The sequence below is a fragment of the Nyctereutes procyonoides genome, unplaced genomic scaffold (assembly GCF_905146905.1).
Source record: "Nyctereutes procyonoides isolate TBG_1078 unplaced genomic scaffold, NYPRO_anot_genome, whole genome shotgun sequence".
Classification (NCBI taxonomy): domain Eukaryota; kingdom Metazoa; phylum Chordata; class Mammalia; order Carnivora; family Canidae; genus Nyctereutes; species Nyctereutes procyonoides.
The window spans coordinates 7,447,626-7,463,571 of NW_026575133.1; the positions used below are offsets into that span (position 1 = coordinate 7,447,626).

At 45.5% G+C, this 15,946-nt stretch overlaps 1 protein-coding gene and 1 pseudogene across 2 annotated transcripts in view; one reads left to right on the top strand and one right to left on the bottom strand.

The window, feature by feature from the left end:
- The first annotated feature begins 2,311 nt into the window (after window positions 1–2,311).
- The window catches only part of SUFU (SUFU negative regulator of hedgehog signaling), a 121,590-nt gene continuing 107,955 nt past the window's right edge, over window positions 2,312–15,946 (top strand). For both annotated transcript variants that reach the window (XM_055346342.1, XM_055346343.1), the window contains exons 1-2: window positions 2,312–2,682; window positions 6,797–6,931. In XM_055346342.1, the coding sequence (XP_055202317.1) occupies window positions 2,501–2,682; window positions 6,797–6,931 (317 nt within the window). In that variant the 5' untranslated portion in view covers window positions 2,312–2,500. The remainder of the gene's footprint in view (window positions 2,683–6,796; window positions 6,932–15,946) is intronic.
- Window positions 11,640–11,807, bottom strand: LOC129493992 (U2 spliceosomal RNA; annotated as a pseudogene).

Here is a 15,946-nt window from a genome sequence, read left to right on the forward strand (position 1 = left end):
GGCACAGGGCGTCCAGGGAGCGGCCCGACCTCGCCTCCAAAGAACTACAACCCCCAGCATGCTTTGTACCTGAGATTAACGCTCCTGGCCGCTTCAGAGCCCCGCCTAATTTAAGAGGAGGGCGTCACGTTGAAAACATAGTACCCTGGGCTTTGTAGTATCCGTAGATGAATGGACCGGGACCTAGATTGATGGCAGTAATGCATGCCTGGATCTGTAGTTCCTTTGAAGCGATCCGCAGTGCATGCTGAAGTATGTAGTCTCTTTGAGTGCTTATCTGTAGTTGGGTTTTGATTGGCCAGTATTTCGTGGATGTTTAGATTTTTCAGATCAGTCCTGCCACCACTTCCCCTGGATAGTATAAAGTTGCTGTGGTTTTATTTGGATATGACATTAATAAACATTTATCAGCATCAAACTCTAATAAAGGAAAATTTAATACCCACTCACAAACATACACATACACACACGGAAGGAGGACCTACATCCAGAACAAAAACATAAATTTTATAAAATTTGCTTTTCGGGAAAAAAAACCAGCACATTTTGGTTCTTTTCGCATTTTTTCCTGGGTTGGTATAAACTTTGCAACAGGCCAACATCGGTCTGAAGACTGGCATTTGGGTACAGGTGATCTTTTGATCACTAAAAAACATCGTTTATTTAATAGCTTCAGGAACTGCTTTATTATCTCTTATTTTCATGGAGAGTTACAATTGACATTGATAAATGAGAAAATGGAGGTAAGGAGAAGTTATGTGTCACTGCTTTCAAATGAGACCAGTGCATCTATCTCTAGATTATGCAATCCCTCCCGTTCAAATAGTGGAGACCCTTTAGTCAATAGCACTGGTAATTAGGACTTCCTTTTATTCCTTTCTCTTGGAATTATTTATTGTATCCTGGAAAATAATTCTCAACTAGGTGGCTTAGGAATTAAAAATTCTCCCAGGGGTGGCTGGCTCGCTAAATCGGTAGAACACATGGCTCTTGATCTGGGGGTTGTAACTTCGAGCCCCACATTGGATGTAGAGATTACTTAAAATAACAAAAAATTCTCCCAGTTACAGAAAGCCAATGGTAATGGGAAAGAACAGGTCTATAGTAGATAATGAATATTGATGTTCCTCAAGGCAATCTGCATAAAACAGAACAAAGAAGAGATTGTCATCACTAAAAACATTTATTTTAAAAATTACCAAGTCTTGGGGTGCCTGGGTGACTCAGTAGGTTAAGTGTCTGCCTTGAGCTCTGGTCATGATCTCTGGATCCTGGAATCCAGCAGTAGGGAGTCTGCTTCTTCCTCTCCCTCTGCCTCTCTCCCCCACTGTTCTCTCTCTCTCTTTCAAATAAATAAAATCTTTTAAAAAATAAAGACAAAAAATTACCAAGTTTTAAAAACTAGTCTTACTTTACCTAACTCTTCCTACTTTCTTATTTTTTTAAAGATTCTATTTATTTATTCATAGAGACACACAGAGAGAGAGGCAGAGGGAGAAGCAGGCTCCATGCAGAGAGCCTGACATGGGACTCGATCCAGGGTCTCCAGGATCACGCCCTGGGCTGCAGGCGGCGCTAAACCGCTGCGCCACCGGGGCTGCCTTTGCTACTTTAAAAAAAAAAAAAAAGATTTTATTTATTCACGAGAGACACAGAGAGAGAGGCAGAGACATAGGTAGAGAGAGAGAAGCTGACTGCCTACAGGGAGCCCAATGTGGGACTCTATCCCAGAACTCTGGGACCATTCCTCGAGTAAAAGACAGACGTTCAATCACTAAGCCACTCAGGCGTCCCTAACTCTTGCTACTTTTTTTTTTCTTGCTACTTTTTAACAAGACTCCAAAGTAAATATTTCAACATACAACCCCTGAATTTGGCTGGGTTAGTGTCAGTAAATATGGTAAATGGACATTCAAAGATGGTAGGAAACATTCAGATTTATAATCTATTACAACTAAAACCACGCTAAATGGACGAATGAATCAATCCACTATTGTCAAATTTGTGCTTAAATTCTTGTTAGCAGGGTGTCAGCAGAATAGCGACAAGTCGTTTGTCAGCGAGCTTCCCACAGCTTTCCTGGGACCCTAGCACCTGAGGATGCCTCAACATTTCTATTTAAATCTGGGTTCCTCCTAACACTAGGGGGAGGCCAAGAGCCTTGGGACCCCCCCAACACAAGGAGAGGGAGGCGGGACCTATTGCCAAGTCACGCCTTCCCCATCTGTGACTGGCACAGACACTAGCCAATGGATACCGGGATAGGGCGCGCCGACGCCCCGCCCCCTCGAGCGCTCCGCGGCCCCCGAGGCACCCTCCGGCTGTCTCTGCGGCGGCGACGGCCTGGGCAGACGGTGCGCCGTGCGCAGGCGCGGAGCCTAGACCTCGCTGCAGCCCCCATCGCCTGGGGGAGTCGCACCCACGGAGTCCGCCTGCTGGCGCGTCAGAGCTCTCCCCCTCGTCCACCCTCCCCGGTCCCCCCAGCGCCCTACGCGCCCGGATGGCGGAGCTGCGGCCTAGCGGCGCCCCCGGCCCCGCCGCGCCCCCGGCCCCTGGCCCTAGTGCACCCCCGGCCTTCGCCTCGCTCTTCCCCCCGGGACTGCACGCCATCTACGGAGAGTGCCGTCGCCTTTACCCTGACCAGCCGAACCCGCTCCAGGTTACCGCTATCGTCAAGTACTGGTATGCCCTGGGCCGCGGGGAGACGGACGAGGGCGGGCTGGGAAGGGTTAGAACGCCCGGGGGAAGTCATCTGCGGGGGAGGAGGAGGTGGAGAAGAATGGTTAAAGCACTTGGAAAGAGGGCGTCCTGCTGCGAGGCAAGGAGTTAAGGCTGAAGTTGGGAACGGGGACAAAGGGGTTAACGGAGCCTCTGGGTAGAGAAGGGTTAACGAGGGGGGAGGATGAAGGGTTAACTGGGATTAGGAGAATAGAGTGAATTGGGGGGGTGTGTAGGAGCGGGGGGGGCGATAGGAGAAAGGGAACTGTAAACGTGGTGAAAGGAGGGGGCGCCTGTAGGGGGTCATTAGTGGGCTAAGGGAAGCCGGGGGCGGGGGGGGGTGTGGAGAAGGGCGGCTGAAGTGGGATGGGGGAGGCGAGGCGGGGCCTGGGGAGCACAAGAGAGGGCTTTGGAGGAGTGCGGCTGGCGAGCTCAGAGGGCTTGAGACTGCACAGGGTACGGTGGATTTGGGGATCCCCGCTCTCCCATAGGTTAGGAGGGAGGCAAGTTGCGAGAGTCGTGCTTGTGAAGAGAGGAAGAGGAGGTCTCCTTTTAAGATGCCTTCCCCATGAGCTCAGACGTCAGTCCTATCGGTGCAGTGCTTTTGCGTTTGAAGTTTCACGGAGCAACTTTTCTTGATAAACTTTCTGCTTACTCGGCACAGTTCTCTTTCTCCAAGCAGAGCTTCCTTTGGCTCTGCACCCGCTTTGCCTAGGACATTGGCTAGAACAGAGGCACGGTCAGGGAGATAGATCCATGGTTTGGCTCAGATTGCCGGGGACCCCAGTAAATGATGAAGACCTGAGACACGGAGCAAAGAAGTGCAGCCAGATGTTTAGAGGGGCTTCCTGGCCCAAGCTTCAGGATTTAGACCAGAGTCTCTCAGGGAAGCTGAGAGTAACCCTCAAGTGGCTCTGTTCAGGATCATAGAAGGCCTGCCCTTGGGGTAGGAATGGTCCTTTCTTGTTTCCCATTCCTGTTTGCAACCTATCTCTTTTCACAGCCACTGGGCAAAACAGGTGTTAGAGGGACTCTGACAAAGAACCTGTCTTCATGGTCTTTCTGGACCATATTGACTGAGGAATTGGTAGAATTTGTCCAGAACTGCATTCATGCAGGCACTGTATTAAATAATCCCCTTCACTGAGTCCTGAAAGACTGTTCAGAAAAAAGCTTGGGATGTGCCAAGGGGGCAGGTAGACCAAAGGGGGAGGTTGAGAGAGTGGATGTCTTTGCTGGTTACCTCTTCTTTTAGGATGGAAGATTCTCCAGGATAACCTCTTAACTTCCTCTGGGGATGGCAGAAACCAGACTGTCTGGGGCTCTGGCCAGTTGCCTGTGTCAGTGGGACAATATGAAGAGACAGGGCCTGGGGACCAGCCACCTCCTATGAGAGGGTCATGTCTGGTAGCCAGAAGGAGATGTGGCCAGTGGTACACTTCTCTCTTCAGCAGGCAAACTGTTCTTTGGTTGAGAGGAGTTTTTGAAGAGAGCTTCTGAGTGAAAAAGCAGCTCTTGATAACTTAATCACCCATTCTCATTTCTTGTCTATATTTAAGTATGTGTTGTGATGAACTGTATTGGATTGCGTCATGGGGAAAGAGGGCCTGGTTCTGCAATGCTATTGGTTCAGGTCTCATTTGAATGAACAGAGAAATCCCTACACAGACTTAGGCAACTGTTTTTATGTCATCCAGTTGGCCATGAAGGATAGAATTCTGTGCAGAAGATATTAAAGCACTAAGTCTGATTTGGGCAAGCTTGTTAACCAGGCAGGATTTATCTTCAGAAATGGGCCAACATGTAATGACTAATAAAGAGTACTTTGTGAGATTAGAAATGCTGGCCAAATGCAGAAAAATATAAGAAGGAGCAGCTGAGTGACTAGTTCTTTCTGAGATTTGGAAGGGTTTGCATAATTAAGATTCTGAAATTAATTCATTAATATACATCACACTTGGGATGCCACAAGGCCTCGTTAGCAGTTTGACTGACCAAGGCTACCTGGGTCTGGCTGTGGCCCACGGTCCCTCGAGATTCCTTTTCTTGTGACAGAAGGTTGGTTCTTTGGCTAGTGAACCTTGGCCAGCGGGGACATCCTGGCTGAAAGCTGATACTTTAGTGGGCAGGGAATAGAAACACAGAGGCAGAGCTTGTACCCAGGAGCCACTGCAGTCCTACAGCTGTCATGTGGAATGAAGTTAGGTGTTCAAGGAAGTAAGTTCAAGGAAGAGCATCAAGGGATACTCTGGGTCTTTGGATAACATATTTTTCTAAGTGCAAGATATGATTGTTTTCTACATAATCATCTGTTTCCCATCAGGTGTCTGAGTAAGTAGAACAGAACACTGTGCTTGGGGACAAGGTTAATTTTGTCTGACTCTTGGTTATTCCTTACAGTTGTGGTTTTAAGATAAAGCCTCGATCCTTGATGCAGTATCTCCTGAGAGAGGGCTGCAGAGGTGTGACAGATGGAGTATGGAACTGTGGATACAGTTTTGCCACTTGTTGCTGGATGCACTTAGGCTGAAAGGGGCAAGACTGGGAATTTGCAGCAGGAAACTGGAGCAGCTCTGGAGTTTGTAGTCACTCCCATCTGTTCTGGGGTTCTGCAGCTATCATGTGGTTCTTTCAGAGATAGCTACCCCTATGTTTCCTCCTTCCCCCAGCAAACTTTTCTATATTCAACTAGTTGTGGAAACATTCAAATGATTTGGTCAAATCAGAGTTAAGGAAGGACATGGGGATTTGTCTCTTTTCCTAATCCACTCAGTTGAGTTTCTGAGCTATTTGTAGCAACTTTCTTACAAGATCTATAAATAACTTAGCATTTCCTAGCAGAGAATAAGGATTTCTATAAAGGCAAATAATATCCTGGCAAAAGAGGATGAAACCAGACTTACTGGTTTTAAATAGTATTTAAATTGCATGGTACTGGAACTCTTGCTGGGATCACATGTAGCATGTCTTTTATTTGGTTATTAGTGTTCCTGCAGCATATGATGCCAATTGCAAAGTGTACTCCATCAACGTCCTAGGGGCAGGCAAAGTTTTTGCAGTCTGTGGAATAGTCAGATGTCCGAGGCAGCTCCCAGGCAGAGTGTTTGTGGGCTAAATGCAGACTTCCTTCCGCTGATTGTTTCCATTTAGGCTGTTTCTCAAGTCTATTAAGTTTCCCTATCCATTCTGAAGAAAAGCAGGACTTTTTTTTTTTTTTTAAGAGAGAACATTAATTGCTCTACTAAAGGAAACCCTTATGGAATTAAATCCTCAGAGTGAGCTAATGACTGAGTCTCTTCCTCAGCTTCTTGTCTGTTAGAATTATGGGGGAAGTTTAATGTGGTCCTCAGAGGCCCCAAATCATTTAATATTCTAGCCCTACCTTTGAGGCGACAGTCTCCTGGGATCATCTTCTGACTGCAGGCACTCTCACGGGTCAGTCTGGCCTGCTGCAGTTCTCTGTGCAGGGCTGAGCTAGCCTAAGTATGGCCTTTGTCACTTGCATGAGAAAAGACCAGCTTTGGTCTGTGGGGTACAGGCTGGAGTCTGGAGCCATTGAGTTTGTTTAGAACAAACTGTAATTAACATAGGGCACAATATAGTCTTTCAGGAATTAGCTGTCTAAGAGGCAGGAGTGGAGCCGAGCCTCTGCTTCCAGGAACAATGCCCATTGGGGATGCTCAGGATGATCTTTCAACAGAAGCTGATTGATTGACTGATGCACCTCTTCCCTTGAAGTTTGTTATATTTACAGGCACCATGGAAGAGAGATAATCCCTGCCAATCCCATTTGGGATTGGTAATTTGAATTAGGAAGAAGCAAAAGGGACAACCACCCAGTCTGTTTTATTTTTTAAAAGAGGTCCTGCATGTTGGGGATAGAAGGGAGCGTCTTGTGCTTATGGAATTGGGCAGCTTCTAGCTACCTGTCCCTTGGTCTTATCACAGAGATGTTCCTTTTAGTTATCTTTCATTCCAGGTTCTTCCAGGATGGGGTCTTTAGATTTGTAAGGCATAATGTCTTAGCTTCACGTTGTGTACTTTCAGGCTCTCACTGACTGTGTTTTGTCTTTTGCAGGTTGGGTGGCCCAGACCCCTTGGACTATGTTAGCATGTACAGGAATGTGGGGAGCCCTTCTGCCAATATCCCTGAACACTGGCACTACATCAGCTTTGGCCTGAGTGATCTCTATGGTGACAGCAGAGTCCATGAGTAAGTGTATGACACTTGCCCATCCTCCACCTGTCTGTTCTTTAGCCTTGAGTCTTATTTCTGGGGTTTCCCTGAGCAGGGGTGATAATGTCATAGTTCTCTGAGGTTGGCACTTCTTAGATGGAACCTTTGGGTTTCTACCTTCTGCTTATATCTACTTGTGCCAAAGTGATCCAAGTCAGCACCTGACCTCTGCTCATCTGGTACAGGACAGTATTGATGATGAGCAAGTGTTCCAAAACCATTAGGTTTTTCTAAGCTTGCTCTGGTGTTTGAGCTCAGAGGACAGGCAGTGTAGCTCTGATGCAGAATTTGATTTGTTGTCTCTAAGTCTACTTGTTTTTTTTCCCCCTCTAGCTTATAATAAAAAAATTTAAACATAAGGCATAGCTGGAAGAATTTTATAGCCAACAAGCAAATATCCACTACCTAGATTCTGCAATTAACATTTTACTTTACTTGCTTTATCATGAATGCATCCATCTCTCTCCCTCTATTGATTTTACCTACTTCCTCATCACCTGCAGTTGTCTGTGCTCAGATTATCCATAGTACATTTTTTATTCTAGTTTGTCTCCCATTTTCTCCCTGTATACTTCTATTTTTTTTAAATATTTTATTTATTTATTCATGAGAGACAGAGAGAGGCAGAGGGAGAAGCAGACTCCATGCACAGAGCCCGACATGGGACTTGATCCTGCATCTCCAGAATCACACCCTGGGCCGAAGCCAGCGCTAAACCACTGAGCCACCTGGGCTGCCCCCTGTATACTTCTAATAGTTGTTTTTTCTTTTTTAAAGATTTTATTTATTTATTTATTCATGAGAGACAGAGAGAGAGAGAGAGAGAGGCAGAGACATAGGCAAAGAGAGAAGCAGGCTCCATGCAGGGAGCCCGAGTTGTTTGTTTGTTTAAGATTTTTTTATTTCCGTGTGTGTGAGAGAGAGCACAAGTCAGTGAGGAGCAGAGGGAATGGGAGAAGCACACTCCCCACTGAGCAGGGAGTGGATGCGGGTCTTGGTCCCAGGACCCTGAGGTCATGACCTGAGCCTAAGGCAGATGCTTATCTGACTGAACCACCCAGGTGCCCCTTCCCTGTATACTTCTAAATTCTACCTGCCCTCCTATGTACACCTATAGCCACTGAATTTAAACAAATTTTAATATTAAGTTAAACATCAACTTAGTATTAAGTCAGCTGAAACAATAACAGCAATACTAATAATGAAAGCTAACATTTATTAAGCATTGATTATGAGCCAGGTATTATTATAGTCACTTTGCATGTATAAACTGATTTTATTTTCACCACAACCATATAATACTGGTAGATACTCCTATCTGTTCCATTTTACAGATGAGGAAACTGAAATACAAAGAGTCTATAACTTGCTTAAGGTCACACAGCTTGGATGGGTGGAACCAGGATTTTTTTTTCTTTTTTTTTCTTTTATTTATTTATGATAATCACGCAGAGAGAAAGAGAAAGGCGGAGGCACAGGCAGAGGGAGAAGCAGGCTCCATGCACTGGGAGCCCGACGTGGGATTCGATCCCGGGTTTCCAGGATCGCGCCCTGGGCCAAAGGCAGGCGCTAAACCGCTGTGCCACCCAGGGATCCCCAGGATTTTTTTTTAAAGGTTTTATTAATTTATTCATAAGAGACACACAGAGAGAGGCAGAGACATAGGCAGAGGAAGAAGCAGGCTCCCTGCGGGAAACATCTTTTTTTAAAAAAGATTTTATTTATTTATTCATGAGAGACACAGAGAGAGAGAGCGAGAGAGGCAGAGACACAGGCAGCAGGCTCCATGCAGGGAGCCTGACTTGGGACTCGATCCCAGATCTCCGGGATCACACCCTAGACTGCAGGTGGGGTTAAACCGCTGTGCCCCTGGGGCTGCCCCCCCTGTGGGAAACTTGATGTGGGACTCAATCCCAGTATCCTGGGATTACATTGGGAGCCAAAGGCAGACCATCAACCACTGAGCCACCCAGGGGTCCCTGGAGCCAGGATTCTAACAAGGCATTCTGGCTCCAGAGCTCAGGCTCTTAACGACTGTGCTTTTAGACAATTATATCATGTCCTCGAGCAAGTTACTATCTAGAATTAAAAAAATATATATATATTTTTTTTTCTTCTACAGTCTTTTGTGAGATTTCTTTTTCTTCAACTTAAATATTGTCTTCCTCCCCCCTCATTAGCATGGTTAATCAAGAACTGATTCTATTTCTGTACCATATCCTCTCCTGCTTTTTGCTTTCTGTCTTGTCTTTTTTCCCTTCTATATTATCATTTGGTATCTTGGTGATGACTACTTAGCATGTGTAGGTTGAAAGACTAGCAGGGCTCTTCCTGCCCTGCCCCAGCAGCATAAGGGGATGATTCTGGGGGTGATGATGGTATCATGATAAAGAAGATGATAATCATCAGGGTTTTTTTCCCCTTTGTTTTAGTTCTTAGCATCAACTTTATCATCGCATCAAATACTTTACAATCTTACCAGGTTCTTTTATTATCTTCGTTTTATAGAGGAGAAAACTGAGTCACTTCAGGGGCAAATGAATTGCCTAAAATAAAAGAATTAGGATTCACTTGAACTGTCTTGAGTCCAAAGTCTGGGCTTTTAACCACTAGAGTCTTCTACCTCTCTGATCACAGGTCCAACCCAACTTCCTCTTCTCTCTCATCAAGCTGGGGGCCCAGGCCTCATCTCCTTACTAATCCCATGTTGAGAGCAATGCTTGGACCTGCCTTGATAGCCTTCCAAACTGATCCATTGCAATGTCAGAAGGCTTTGGCAACAGCGAATTAATCTTGCCTGAGTAGGGACCCTGCATTACAGTGTTAATAATGGAGATAGAATAGCAAACAGATGTGGGCAATAAAGGCACTATGCTGGACTTTAATGTGTATTTTTAATAAGGAAAAAAAAAAAGAACCTGCAGAGGATATTTAGTGTAGTTAACCTGTACCTTTTTGTTGACAGATTTATTCCAGTCAAAAGAATATCATTTCCTATGTGGCTTAAAGATTCTTACACTATACCTGCATATGAGGGATGGGTCCAATCCCAAAGTGACATGAAGAATATAATTGAGAAAGCCTCATATTTCAGAGGGAGCAACCTCTGAATTTTTTCTTAAATATTTTATTTATTTGAGAGAGAGAGAGCAGGCACAAGTGCGGGGGAGAGGCAGAGAGGAGAGAGATAAACAGACCACCTCGAGCGGGGAGCGCAATGCAGGGCTCCATCCCAGGACCGCAGATCATGACCTGAGCTGAAGGTAGACACTTAACCAACTGAGCCACCCAGGGACTCTGCAACCTCTGAATTTTAAAGAGGGCCTTCCTTAATGTTTTTTCACATTTGAAAGTACCCCCTTTCTGTATGATAAAGCACTGTGATGTTCATATGTCATTTATGACATTAGACCTCAGTTTGGACCGTACTTTACTGCTGGAATGGAATCTAGTGTTTTCTGGTATTATGTCCTACCCCTAGAAGGACATGGAAGGAGTGTTCTTGGATATTTATCCAGTTCTGGTCTGTGTTGCAGAAGTCATAAGTACATTTGTAAGTGGTCTTGTGCTGGTGTGATTGATCTCTTCTCAATCCTGGTAAGTTTCTTGAAGAAAAGTTTGCTTTTATGAACATTTCATGTGGCAAGGCCTCTTTGAAACAGATTTAAAGATTCTTATTTAATTTAGTGCTTGAAGCTGAGATCAGAAAGGTGAGTGTCCTACCATCCAGTTTAAATGGATGATAGAACACTTTTAAAGAAGTGTTGAACTGAAATTATGGTAGATGAATTTCTGGTAGTGTTCTTCCACTGTCTTTTTGCATTCAGTAAAAAAAAAAGGGGGGACCAAGCATGGGCTCATTTATTCAGCATATGTTCCTCAAGTACCCTCAAGATGCAGAACATCTTAATATATGTCTTGGGGATAAAATGCCAAGACATAATTCCTACCTCAAGGAGTTCATGTTCTAGATGGGAGATAAACATAAAGAGAAGGTTATGGTACTGGGAAATAAATGCTGCAATCCATGGATGAACATGACTTGGGAGCAGAATGAGGGATATGACTTTTAGTCAGGCTGTTGGATCTGAAGAAGCTCCAGGGAGGAGGTGAAGTTTGTTAGGTGTCTGCAAGCTGAAGGCCAGTAAGAAGGAAGCGGGCCAGGGGAGATCACAGCCTGACACCCTAGGGCACCAGCACTCACTTCCAGGGTTGAGGGGACTTTAACAATCTTCTGGCCCAGTGTTTCCCAAACTTCTAGTGCCATCTTCATAATTTTTGCCATGTAGTAGGTCATCTAGTTTATGTTCTTTTTTTTCTTTTTGAAGATTTATTTATTTATTCATGATAGACACACACAGAGAGAGAGAGAGAGGCAGAGACACAGGCAGAGGGAGAAGCAGGTTCCATGCCAGGAGCCCGACACGGGACTTGATCCCGGGACTCCAGGATCACACCCTGGGCCAAAGGCAGGCGCCAAACTGCTGAGCCACCCAGGGATCCCCTAGTTTATGTTCTTTTTAAACTAACCCTCCTTTTGTGGTACCTGGGTTACTCAGTTGGAGGAACATGGGACCTTTGATCTCGGGGTCATGAGTTAAAGCCCCACATTGGGTGTAGAGCTCACTAAAAAATTAATTAATTAACTCCCCTTTTTGAAACTGATATAAATATATTTTTAAAAGTTAAGTCATTATTACAAATGGAAACCAGTATTGTTTGCCATAATTTAAAGGTAACTATGGAAATGAATGCAGTGATAACAAAGCAATGTTATTAAATTGTAGCTTAATACTGTGGCCTGTCACAGAAGATTCTACACTTGATCTTAGCCAAAAGGCCGAGAAGCGATCACAGAAGATTCTAAATCTGAGGCCAGATTTCTCTTTGTTCAAGAGATTAGCAAGTATGTTTAGAGGTGTTAAAAAGATACGCTAACACCAAATAGAACCTGACCCTAGGCATGATTAGAAAAATTGAAAGTGAATTGTAAAGGGAACTTTTTTTTAAGTATCATTCAGGGGCACCTGGGTGGCTCAGTTGGCTAAGTGTCCAACTCTTGATTTTGGCTCAGGTTATGATCTCAAGGTTGTGTATTGGAGCCCTGCTTCAGGCTCCCACTGGGCATGGAGTGTGCTTACAATTCTTTCTCTCAGGGCACCTGGGTGGCTCAGTCATTTAAGCATCTGTCTTTAACTAAGGTCATGATCCCAGGGTCCTGGGATTGTGCCCCACATCAGGCTCCCTGTTCAGTAGGGAACCTGCTTCTCCCTCTGCCCACCCTATCATGTTCTCTCTCACTGTCTCTCAAATAAAATAAATAAAAATAAAAAGTATGATTCAGTACTATTATTGTTAAAAATGGGAAACATTGATCTAGTTCATGTCCCTTAATTGTACGTGGAGGAAAGTACAGTAACCCCCTGAAGGCCATACAGCAAGCTAATGAGAGTGGCAGGATCTCCTAGAGTCTCCACTATTCTATGCTCTATTCTATGCTCTATTCTATGCTCTCTCTCTCTCTTTTTTTAAAAATATTTTATTTATTTATTTGACAGAGACAGAGAGAGAACGTGAGCACAAGCAGGAGAATGGCAGGCAGAAGGAGAAGCAGGCTCCTCGCTGAGCAGGGAGTCAAGGCGGAGCTTAATCCCAGGACCCCAGGATCATGCCCTGAACCAAAGGCAGCTGCTTAACTGCCTGAGCCACCCATGTGCTCCTATGCTCTTCCCATGATTGGGGAGAAAGGAATGTATGGACATTTTTTGTCTTTAGCATAATAATATAAGCAAACTTTTCCCCCCCCCAGGTTTTACTGTATTCCAGGTTATATATACACTATATAAACTCTTTTCGGGATCCCTGGGTGGCGCAGCGGTTTAGCGCCTGCCTTTGGCCCAGGGCGCGATCCTGGAGACCCGGGATCGAATCCCACGTCGGGCTCCCAGTGCATGGAGCCTGCTTCTCCCTCTGTCTGTGTTTCTGCCTCTCTCTCTCTCTGTGTGTGACTATCATAAATAAATTAAAATAAAAAAAACCTCTTTTCATAAAGGTATCTTTTTATGTTATCCCCATAGTAATTCTATGACACAAGGAATTCTTATTATGTCTCACTTATAGATACAGAAATTTAAGTTTAACTTACTGCATAGGTAATAAATGAGAAGCCAGGTCTAGTGATCCCACAGCCAGTGTTCTAAACCATTGTGCTCTACTTACGGTCTTTACATTTTGATCAGTCACCATTTATTCAATGCCTCCAGTATGCCTCCTCCCTTTAAGATTTCTCCTTCTCACAGATAGCCAAGGATAGGTTAAGCAGAAGTCCAGGGGTCCCTTGTCTCTAGGGTCAAGGGTCTCTTGCCCCTAGCAGGCTTGCTTTGGGAGTAGGAGAGGACGCCTACCCTTGTACTCCTAAAAGACGTGAAGAGCAAGCTGGTTGCCTGAGTCCTGGAATGGCCAGTTCCATCTGGGTTCTTTCCGTATTCAAATTCACCAAAGGAAATAGGACAAGAGAGCACTTGTTTGGATTAAAAGGCTCTTAAGAGGCTCTTTCTGAAGTTGGAGAGATGGAACAAGTTCTAGTCTGGGCAGCCACAGGAGAGAATGGAGTGCTTTTCTAGGAACTCTAAGGCTACCCTCAACTGACTTCAGTGGCAGAGATTGTCCTGTTGCTCTTCCCCTGGACTTGGGAGGTGTGAGACAGCTGATCTTCAGTTGCCAAGAGCCTGTTGGAAGCCTCCAGCTCTGGCTATTCCCCTTGTGGCCAGCAGCTGTGGACTGGAATGTGGAGATTTGCAGGGTTGTAGAAGATGTGGCTTCAGCACTACTCTCTATGAGGATTTCTGGCTGCCCTTTGTACTGCCAACAGCCCTAGCTGGATCTGAACTACAGGGCACAAAAGGCTGGCTAGTCGCAGAGCGTGTTTGTGATCTCAGGCTGACTTTCCTGATGGGATTCCACTGGGCAAGTCATCTTCCATACACGTCAGCTGGTTCCAAAGACGGCTTTTGTGTGGTGTTGGCTCACAGGCTGGTAGCTGCACAGGATAGAGCCCGCACCTCACCTCTACCACCCGTAGCTGATCTGGGCTCTGCCCCACAAATGGCTTCTTGGCGGATGTGTCTGTGGAGTTTGGAGTTGTTCTTGCCCTCCTTGGGGCTGGAACTGCTGCTGACTAGCTTTCCGTGTCTGTCTCGACTGGGTTGGTAGAGAACCTCCTTTTCCCTTTAGGTTCCTCTAAATTGGGCTCTGTACCGAATGAGTTATTTATTAAAACACTGGATACAGATTAACTTTTCCACTTGTTTTGTGTGGCCTTGGTCCCCGGCAGTTGGGAAATGCTAATTTTCCCTTCTCAAAGCTTCGTTTGCAGGAACTTTTTAATGTGTCGTTTCATCCTCTGGGGTTTCCAGTGGAAATCCTACCTTTGCCGTAACACACTTGTCCTGGGAGCACTGTCCTGATCCCTTCTCTGGTTGGGCCTTTGCTTTCTTCCCAGAACTCTCATGAAGCTGACAACCAGAATGCCTCCATAAACCACCCACAGATGACAGGCTGGCCCTCCCTGTTGCTGGCACAGCAGGCTGAGGAAGTGCTCTGGAGTCTCATGGCAGGGCAGGCCTCCCCGAAGCTTTGGTCACCCAGCCTTTCATCTCTGAGGTGTTGAGTTTGGGGAGGACTATGTGAAATGGTGGTGCTCTCTTCTATGGGCAAGGGCTCTGGGCTACTTAGAGTGAGTGTCTTTGGTGCTTGTCCAGGGAGTAATGGCCAGCAGCAGGGCTACAGCTCTTCTCGAAGCTGAAACCACCACTTTGGTTTGAATTTCAGGCCCCACATCTCTGAGTTTTGAAATGTTGAGAATTCCATTTCTTTTGTAACCACAGGAAGACCTAAGGCACTGTGAGGCTCCCAGCAGATCTATGTGGGTATGTGGCTTCATCCTTTGAAAAGCATTTCATTTGCAGTGTGGATTATCTCTTCCTTCAAGGGGTGAGGATTCCATATTTTCCAATGAAGAGAGTCCCTCAGCAGTAAGGAGACAGTTGGGAAGAGATTCCTTGAGCTGGCCCAGTCAAACTCACTTTAAAAGGTTCAAGCAGCCTGATTATCAGGAGTGACTGCCAGCCAGAGTGACACCAGGCTGCTCAGCACTGGCAGATTTCCCTCTCTTCCCACAGAGACAGGCAAAGACTTGGAAGCCTTTATGGATTTGACATGATTGGATCTCTTAGTCCCTGTTCAGCCCGCCCTTCTAAGCTCCCATTTTCCACACCTGAGGCTTTATCCTTGCCCAGATTTCTGACTGAGAGCTCCTGACCCAAGACTTTGGCCTTTGACCCCTCAATTTATTCTCCCACCCTCCTTCTGAGCTATCCCACTGAGTCTCATTTCCTGTTTGTAGTGTAGTTCTGATGTTGGGTCTTAAGGTACTCGTGCAGTGACCTTATCCTCTCTGACCCAAGCCTCAGAGGAATGGTCTCCTCATTCCTACATATACCTTTGCAGATTGCTGCCCTGCCTGCCAAACTTTCTGATACAGAGCCTGGGGCTGCAGAGCACTCCCCTCTAGCAGAGCTATGTTGAGTGTACAGACAGAATATTTGGGAAAATGTTGTGTTCTGGTTGAGGTTGAGGGGGACAATGAGAAGTTATATCTAACTTCTGTCCTTGAAACACTCAACATCTGCTTGGTAAAAGATAGCAGAGACCCCGGAAAAGAAGAAGACAATGAGGTTTGCTGGGATGTTTTTGGCCTTGCACAACTTCTATGGCTTTGAGGCTACTTCCCCTTACCCTGTGATCTTCAGCACTTGGAGAAACTCAAAACAGGTAATAATAATTGTAAGCACTTATAGCTCTCACTGTGTCGAAGACACTGTTCTAAGTGCATATAAACTCGTTTCATGTGTCAGATTTACATGGGGTAAATATTAATATCTTTTTTGTAAGGAAACTGTGGCACAGAGATGTTAAGGAACTTACCACCCA